Genomic DNA, 9,098 nt, shown 5'->3' with positions numbered 1-9,098 from the left:
GGTTGAGCAGTGGAACCGTCTGCCTCGGGAGGTGGTAGAGGCTCCTTCGCTGGACGTTTCCAAGCGGAGGCTGGACGACCCTCTTTCGGGTATGTTGTAGGGCTGTCTTTCGGCTACGCTCCTGCAGTGTGCAAGGGGTTGGACTAGATGACCTGCAAGGTCCCTTCCAACTCTTAACACTGTGATTCTATGATTCTAAAGCTGTTCCGCACAGGGTAATATCCGGGTGTCTGTCACCTGCAACAGACTTTAATGGCTTGCTCCCTGCAAGGGATACTCCGGCTTGCTACGTCTTGGCACAGCCCTTACAGAACTCAGGGTGACCTCCCACAAACCTGGATGGTTAAGCCTCATTTGAGAGCACCTGTGGATGTGGACAGAACGGAGCGGGTGCAGAGGAGAGCGATGGGGACGATCGGGGGGCCTGGAAACCAAGAAGCCCTGCGAGGAGAGACTGAGGGACTTCTTGGGAATGTTCAGTCTGGAGAAGAGGAGGCTGAGGGGGGACAGGATGGCTCTCTTGGAGTATCTGAAGGGCTGTCATTTAGGGGAGGGCAGGGAGCGGTTCCTGTTGGCAGCCGAGGAGAGGACTTGCAATCATGGGCTTAAATTAAGGGCGGGAAGGTAGGTACCGGCTGGATACTAGGAAAAACGTTTTGACAGCAGTGGAATCAGCTGCCTGGGGAGGTGGTGAGCTCCCCCTCCCTGGCAGTCCTTAAGCAGCGGCTGGACAAACACTTGTCAGGGATGCTCTAGGGTGATCCTGCATTGAGCGGGGGTGGGTGGGACTAGATGGCCTCTACTGGTCCCTTCCAACTCTGTGATTCTATGATTCTGTGATTCTATCTACCACTTCAAAGAAATAGCTCCTTAGCTGAAGATATTCATGGAGCAGTGGGTCTTCTATAATATCTAACTCTCCCGTCCAATCATTGACTCAGTATAATTCCTGCAGGAGCGCGCAGGAGCGGAGCTCCGGCAGTAAAGAGCCCAGGGGGCGGGCATATGCAACAAGCCCCACCCCCTGCTCCCAGCAGCCCTCAGTCAGAGCAGGAAGCAGCCAGGTAAGCTGCAGAGCTCCCCCCAGCCCAAAACAGTCCAGTGGCACCTTTAAGACCAAGGTTTATTCAGGTACAAGCTCTCCCTCCTCTGCGAGGACAGATCTGCACATCCCCCCCCCCATAGCTAGCAATCCCAAACAGTCCAGTGGAGCCTGAGCGGTGGGTGTTGCCTTCTGATACACTTCCAGTGATGTCAGGGGGTGTGGCATATGCAAATAAGTAATGCTAATGAGTTATGCCAATGAGCTCCTACCTCTTTTTCTAAAAATGACCCTTGCCTAGACAGATACCCCCCCCATTTCAAACTGGGCTCACAAGACGGTTGCTTCCGCTCGGAACACCCACAATGCCTTGCGACCGAAGCCGGGAGGGGCCTTTACCTTCTCGCGGATCTCCAAGGCCCGTTTGCACAACGGCTCCGCCTCCGTGTATTTCCCACGCTTGCCATAGAGCACAGCGAGGTTGTTGAGGGTGGCGGCCACCTGCCAGGAAGAAAGAGGACATGAGTAAGGGCCAGGAGCCCCCAACCTTTTTGAGACTCTGTGGGCCCCTTTGGAACTCTGACAACAGCCTCAAAATGGCCGCCGCAGGAGGCAGGGCCTGTCACAAAATGGCTGCCGCAGCTGACCTTCGGTCAGGAAAATCCGCACAGCCGGTCAACTCTCCAACGGCCAATCAGACACCTTGCTGGGCCAAAGCCCCACCCACGTCCTGAAAACCCTTGGCGGGGTCAGGCAAACCATGCTGCACGTTCTTTCCAAGGAAGCATTTCTGAATACTGAAAAAAGACATGCATAGTCCCTGGTGCGTTCGGGGCTCCCGCTTAGCCAGTCGTTCCGAGGAGACTGTCACCCAGGGCACCCCCTGCCCACCGTCGTCTGGCACTCACCGCAGGGTGCTCCACCCCCAAAGTCTGCTGCCGAATGTCGAGGGCGTCGTTCAGCGTTGCTTCCTTGTACTTGTTTTGGTCCCTGCGGCGCAAGCAGAAGGACCGGGTAATGAGCAAACAGGCCTCGGCTTGCCGCCGGAGACAGGGAGCCCCCGGGACGAGGCCGTCGCCGCATGGGGGACACCCCCCGATCCCTTGAATGGGGCACGAGGGAGTGGCATTTTGGACCACTGGGATGCCTGCTGTCCCGTTGTATTCCTTGCCGCCCGTGTTTTTTTTGTGTGTGTGGTATCGAGCCTGTACGGAAAGCCGTCCATTTTTGCCGCATAGTAACGTCTAGCACTTTATAAATAACTCGACAGCGTGAGCCCAGGAAGCGGCAGACTCAGACCATCTAATCCACCTAACTCCGTTATGTCTGCCCAAGCTGCCGGCGGCTCTCCTGGGTCTCAGCGGGAGAAAGGTCTCTCCCCACCCCCATTGCTAGGTGGGTTGCGGGGATTCAGACCCAACTCTCCAGCTCAGCTGCATGGTATAGATCAGGGACGTCAAACATGCGGCTCGCGGGCCGGATCAGGCCCCCGGAGAGCTTCGGTCAGGCCTGCAGTAGAACTGGCTGTCTTCTGCTTCTTCTTCCAGTTCTGCTGCTGCTGCTGCGTCATCGTAGGTTTGCAGCTTGCAGAGACACACCTGATCAGCAGACTCAAGACTGCAACAGCACAGACATTTTGATGCAATAATTCAGAGCAAGAGGTGTCCATTATCGGACACTGTTAAATCAACAAAATATTCCAAGAGTGCTGATGTTTTAAGGCCCCAGTCACACTGGCAGGAAAATGCGGGGGGGGGCGTGGCTGTTTGCCCCGGGGCAAAATAACGCGCTGATGCGCGAGCAGACGTCCCGTGGAGGTCCCGTGGTTAGGGGGGAGGTGCCGATCACAGGACAATCCTGTGGTGCTGCAAAGAAGCGGGGCCGCGGGGCAAACAGGGTTGTTTTTTTTAAAAAAAACTAAAGTGTGCTTGTGCGCATCCGTGGAGACTTGGGGGAAAAAAACCCTTTTTGCGAGGGGACATGGGCGGGCGCCGGAACTACCACCAGAAACGCGATCAGACGCCTGCCCATGCCCCGCGGTTTCCGGAAACTAGTACCTCGGAGGTACTAGTTTTTTACCCTGCATCTTCGGAGTGAAGCCTCGGGTGAGCCACGGGAGCTCTATGCTTCCCAGATGTGGCGGTGAGATCACACCCGGAAAATCCGCCTATCTTCCGTCTCTCTAGCGTGCCTAATGCTCCGTGTGAGCCTAAGTATGTTTTTTATTTTAAGTTAAAAAAACACCCCTTTGTGTTTGTGTCCTTTATAAAGTTTATCTCTCCGCTACCAGGCGTTACCTTTTATGAGACACGCGGCCCGGCCCAACAAGGTCTCATTTATGTCAGACCTGGCCCTCGTAACAAATGAATTCCACACCCCTGGTACAGATGAACCTGGGCAGAACGGATGAGCCTAATTGCCAGTGTGCAATTACGCGTCCCGGCGCAAAGCATCTCACCGATACACCAGGGCCAAGATGTTCAGCATGGTGGCGACGTCCGGGTGGCTGTGTCCGGAGGTCTTCTCCAGGTCCTCCAGCGCCTGCTTGCAGAGGGGCACGGCCACTTCGTAGCGCCCCTGAGAGGCGTACTGGATGACCAGGTTGTGCAGGGTCCGGAGGCGCGCGGGGATCTCGTAACCCCCTTGCTGAGCTGCCGCGCTCGGACTTCCTGGGGGGAAAAACACCCAAAGGCAGGTGTATGTGTGTGAAAACAAAGAGCCAACACTTCTGGCCTCCCAGGAGATGCATCCAGAGGACCCCCAGAACTTCAGAGGTTTGTTAGCAGAGAAGATCCAGGGGTTCTCCCCTCCCAAAGGGTTGGGGAGGCTCCTGGGATTTGTGGGTGGAGGCTGGAGAGGGTGGGGTTTGAAGAGGGGAGGGGCCTTGGTGGAGGTATAAGGCCACGGAGTCCACCCTCCAGAGCAGCCATTTTCTCCCCGTGAGCTGAACTGTGTCGCCTGGAGATCCGTTGTAATTCCAGCTGATCCCCAGGTACCAACTGGAGGCTGGGCACCCGACTGGACCCTATCAGCCAGTGCCTTTCGCCGTCACCAGGGGGGAGGTGGCGCAGAGCTGCAAACTGTCTCTCCCCTTCGGCACCCAGAGAGGGGCATTAGGAGAGAGATTGGATTACCGGCGGATAATTGGCTCCTCCCAGACATTCTCTCCCTGACCGTGGGTCAAAAAGCTCAGAGACACTCGGCACAGACGGAGGGAAGGGGGGGGGGACTCGCCTCCGGGAGCAAAGGCAGGCAATATTTCTCACAGCCTGCCTCCACTCAGGGCGCAAAAGGTGGCGTCTCTCACTTCAGGCTCAAGCCCCAAGTTGAGCGTTCAGGCCCCCGGCGTTGGTATTTTACCCTGTGTTTCTCACTCCAGCTTTGGGAAAGGGGTGTTTGGGGCTCCTCCTCCTCTGCTTGACTTGGCTGATCTTCCACTCTGCCCAGAGTCACACATCAATGTTCCCTCTAAGCTGTGTAGTCCTGTGCGCAGAAATTCTACTTTGTGAGCTACTGGCGTCAAAGTTGTGAGCGAGCTATTTGGCTACTGCACAAATCAGTTTGCTCTGGAGCCCTCCCTTCCTGAGCTGAGACAAAAACCTGTGAGCCGGAGTCTGAAAAACTGTGAGCTAGCTCACACTAACTCAGCTTAGAGGGAACACTGGACTCACACTCACCTTGCCCAGCATGGCTTGTTCAGACTGGCAGTGGCTCTCCAGGGTCTCGGGCCACGCCGTGGCTTTTCCCAGCAGGCGTTCCCAGAGCCCCTGGACATGGAGCTGCTGCAGACCGAACCGGGGGCCTTCTTCTTGCAAACAGCGGTTCTAGGCCTGGGTCCCGCTCTCGCTCAACAGGTGTGGATGCAAAGACCTACCACCACCACCCCCGCCCAATTCACCACTTGCAGCCAACCCACCAACTTGGCTCACGCCCTGAGAAGACCCGGTCTCTCCGAAGGGCCGTTCTACGTCTCTGCAATCGACCAGTTCTGCATAGGAAGCCGCTCCAGACGGTCCCCATTTTACACTCCAGCGGGCTTTGCTTCACCCCCACCTCCCCACTTCCAATGCAGGCCTTCCTTCAGGGGTGACTCCTGAACCCTTGCTCCCAGCTCTCTGAAGAGTGTCCCCACCCCAGGACATCACCACGGCCTCCCCAGACCCACCGTGCCTCTGGTCGTCATCTTCACCAGGGAAAAGGGGAGAGAGGGTGTCCTTCCTGTCGGCCAGGTCCTCCTTCTCCGCCTGCAGAGAGACAGAGGAACGGGGAAGAGGATATCCCTGGGCCACCTCCGCTGCCGTTTCGTTTTTTTAATAATCAAGTTCCTAGACCTCGTGAATGCAGAGCGTAGCTTGCAACCACACGGGCCGTGTCAAACTCCCCGCCTGGCGAAACTTCCCGCTGCCCCCCAAGACACCAGGCGATGCCTTTTGAAAAACATTCCGCATGTCGACACCAGAGAGAAGCCCCCAAATAGATCTAGGGACCAACGTATCGAAGGGACCACCTCTTCCCATGTAGGCCTCGAAGAGCTTTATGCTCTAGTAATCAACATCTCCTGGTGGTCCCTGGCCCAAAAGACGCCCGTCCAGCCTTGACCAGAGCCGAGGCCTCCTCTCTCCTGGCTCCCACTTGGCGGAACGCGCTCCTCATCACTCAGTTCCGCAGGGCCTGCAAGATGGAGCTCTTCCACTAGGCCTTTGGCTGAGGCAGAGGGTGTCCACGTGTGGCCTCCCCGAGGTTGCCGTCTCCTACCTACTGGCCACCCATCTAACCAGTAACCGGCCATACCCAATCGGTGTGAATGGGCCAGAATTTTCACCGGCAGCGTTAACTACTGATTTTAAATGTTTATAATGTGAATGTCTTATTGTGCTTTAAACCAGTTTGGTTGTGCTTTACACCAGCTTGGTGCAGTGGTTAAGTGCACGGTTTGGTGTAGTGGCTAAGTGCGCCAGTTTGGTGTGGTGGTGAAGTGCGCGGACTCTAATCTGGGAGAGCCGGGTTTGATTCCCCACTCCTCCTCCACTTGCACCTGGCTGGACGACCTTGGGCAAGCCATAGTTCTGATAAGAGCTGTCCTTGGAAAAGAGCAGTTTCTGTCAGAGCTCTCTCAGCCCCGCCTACCTCACAGGGGGGTCTGTTGTGGGGAGGGAAAGGAGACTGTAAGCCGCTCTGAGACTCCTTCGGGTAGTGAAGGGCGGGGTATCAATCCAATCTCTTCTTCTTCGTCGTCTTACTGTATTATTTGAGATGATGGGACGTATCAATCCAATCTCTTCTTCTTCGTCTTACTGTATCATTTGATGTGATGGGACCCCGCCCTGAGCCCGCTCGCGGGATGGGCGGGATACAAACATGAAAGATAAATAAATAAAAATCTTTGGTGCCGAGACGCTGCCCGGAGACGCGTCCCAAGACAGCCAAGGTCTCTGAGCCCCCGCCCCTCTGCCGCTCCGGACGGGCCCCGCCACCACCGTGCGTGTGGGAGAGGGAAGGCCTCACCTGGTCCTCTCTGGGGTCGTACTGCTTGAGCTGGTTGAGGAACTCCAAGTGCTTCTTCTCTTCCTCCAGCTGGGCCACCGTCTCCTCGCTCTGCTGCAGCCGCAGCTGGGTGATGGAGAGCTCCTCCCGGAGCCAGACGTTCTCCTGGCTGAGCCGCTTCACCTGGGCCCGCAGCTTCTGCTTCTCGGCCTCCAGGGCCCCGATGTGGGAGGACAGCGCGATCATCATCTGGGGGTGGAGGAGGAGGGATCTGGGGGCAGAGGAGAAGGGAAGTGGGCGGCGTCCTGCCCCCCTGGGGCAAGGGGCGTGTCCTATCCAGGGGCGGATGAACCATGAAGCGGACTAGGCACGTGCTTAGGGCACCGGGGCCAAAGGGGGCACCACAAAGTTGGGGCAAGGGTGGAAAAGCTTTGTTTGTACACTGAACCACTGAAATGGACTGGGGGTCAGTGTGGGAAGGAGGGGGGGGCACCAAGATGGGTCAGTGCTCAGGGCACCCGCGAGCCTTCATCCGCCCCTGGTCCCATCCCTCCCATTCTCAGCCGCTTCCCCCTCCGCTTATTTTGCATTTCATTTGCTCATTAAAACATTTCCACCCCACCTTGCCCGGTGGTTCAAGGCGGCTTTTGACTGTCGCTAAGAACACCCTCAGATAAAAGGGGGGGGAGTTAAAAAGCCACCCCCAAACATCCCTTCCCCCCCCCCCGGACTTCATGGGCCGCTTTGCCCTCCTGCCCCACATCTTCACCGCTCCCATGTCTTGTAGGAAGGGCTATTTTGGGGTCTTTGCCCTCTGGCCCCACATCTTCACCGCTCCCATGTCTTGTAGGCAGGGCTATTTTGGGGCAGGAACGCACAGGAATGGAGTCAAAGGAGTGTCCCAAGTTGGCCACGCCCAGCAGGAAGTCATTAGCATAATAGGCCTAACATGCAAAGGAGTGTGTGGCCTAACATGCAAAGGAGTTCCTGCTACAAAAAAAGGCCCTGGGTTTTGACAGCAAACAAGGTAAACAGAATAAGAAGCAAAAGGTGGGTGTGGCTGGATGACCACACTTCTGGTAACATGGGGGTGCGGCCTAATGTGCCAATGAGCTGTGCTGTCAGGGTGTGGCCTAATATGCTAATGAGTTCTATGCTAATGAGTTCCTGCTGGGCTTTTTCTACAAAAAAAGCCCTGCTTGTAGGGTTGTCAGATACTCCCTGGCCAGTGGTGTGTGTGTGTGGGGGGGTGCAGGGTGGCGTTGTCAGCTCCACGTTGAGGAACGCCTGGAGCTTTGGGGGTGGAGCCTCAGGAAGGCAGGGACCCCAGTGGGCATCCATTGCCTCCAAGGGAACTGATCTCTGGAATCTGGAGACGGCTTGTAATTCCGGGTGAGGGAGATCCCCAGGTCCCGCCTGGAGCCTGGCATCCATACCAGGGCCACGTGGGAGCATCCCTTGGAGCCAAACCTCCCCTGGTGGAACCTGAGAAGGTGCAGCGGCCTGCCCTGAACAGCCAGAGAGCCCGGAAGCCCCCCGTGATGTCACAGTAGCTTGGCCAATCGCTGCGGTTCCCCTGGCAACCGGCTTCCGCCCGGCCCAGTACCTGCGCTTCAGCGATGCCCAGCTCAATCCCCTCGAGGCTCTGGCAGACCAGGTGGTGCTTCTCCTCCAGCAGCTCCAGGGCCTGCAAGTCCAGGGCCTCCACGGCCGCCTCCTCCCTCTGGCTCCGGAGCTGCCCCTCCTTCCGCAAGGCCTCCTGGAGCCGCTGGCGGATGCTCCAGTTCTCGCTCCGCAGGGCCTCCAGGCCCTTCATCACCTGCCGCGTGTTCATGACAATGCCCTCAGCCGTCATCCGCCCCGACGGGTCGTCGCCCGCTTCCACCGCGATGGACATGGCGTGGAAATCTCAACCCTCCGCCGGAGGAGGAGACTTCTTCCGCGCTCGGGAGAGCGTGTTCCACTCGCCGCTTCTGATGGGAGAAAGAAAAGGTGCCGGGGTCAAGCCTAGCTGGATGGAGGATTGTGCCCTCTTAGGAGTCCCAGATGGGTGAGGCACTCTGTACGTGCTCAGAGACACCACTGGCAGTCTCTGGGCTCCCAAATCAGCCTAAACTCTGCTCTCATTTTATGCTGGATTTATGAATTCAGAGGAGGAGGAGGAGGAGGAGATTGGATTTATACCACGCCCTTCACTACCCAAGGGAGTCCCAGAGCAGCTTACAATCTCCTTCCTCTCCCCACAACAGACACCCTCTGAGGTAGGTGGGGCTGAGAGAGCTCTTCAAGGACTGCTCTTGAGAGAACAGCCCTGAGAAAACTTTGATTGACCCAAGGTCACACCAGCAGCTGCATTTGGAGGAGTGTGGAATCAAACCCGGTTCTCTAGACTGGAGTCCACGCTCTTAACCACGACACCAAACTGAAGACACAGACACACACAAAGCTGCCTTATACTGACCAATGATCCATCACTGTCAGTATTGCCCACTCAGACTGGCAGCTGCTCTCCAGGGTTTCAGGTGGAGATGTCTTTCCCATCACCAGCTGCCTGGTCCTTTTTAACTGGAGA

General features: G+C 56.9%; 1 protein-coding gene across 1 annotated transcript in view; it reads right to left on the bottom strand.

The window, feature by feature from the left end:
• Positions 1 to 8,491, bottom strand: part of KLC3 (kinesin light chain 3) — an 18,483-nt gene extending 9,992 nt beyond the window's left edge. Inside the window, exons 1-6 of the mRNA XM_015416541.1 lie at positions 8,133 to 8,491; positions 6,548 to 6,775; positions 5,208 to 5,286; positions 3,501 to 3,711; positions 1,951 to 2,032; positions 1,442 to 1,543 (exon numbers count right to left, since the gene is read on the bottom strand). Of these exons, the coding sequence (XP_015272027.1) occupies positions 1,442 to 1,543; positions 1,951 to 2,032; positions 3,501 to 3,711; positions 5,208 to 5,286; positions 6,548 to 6,775; positions 8,133 to 8,423 (993 nt within the window). The 5' untranslated portion in view covers positions 8,424 to 8,491. The remainder of the gene's footprint in view (positions 1 to 1,441; positions 1,544 to 1,950; positions 2,033 to 3,500; positions 3,712 to 5,207; positions 5,287 to 6,547; positions 6,776 to 8,132) is intronic.
• Between the last annotated feature and the right edge of the window lie 607 nt (positions 8,492 to 9,098).

Source organism: Gekko japonicus, unplaced genomic scaffold (assembly GCF_001447785.1).
Source record: "Gekko japonicus isolate JY-2015 unplaced genomic scaffold, Gekko_japonicus_V1.1 scaffold3087, whole genome shotgun sequence".
NCBI lineage: Eukaryota > Metazoa > Chordata > Lepidosauria > Squamata > Gekkonidae > Gekko > Gekko japonicus.
Note: the sequence above shows the minus strand (reverse complement) of the source record. Positions and strands in the feature narration are given on the sequence as shown.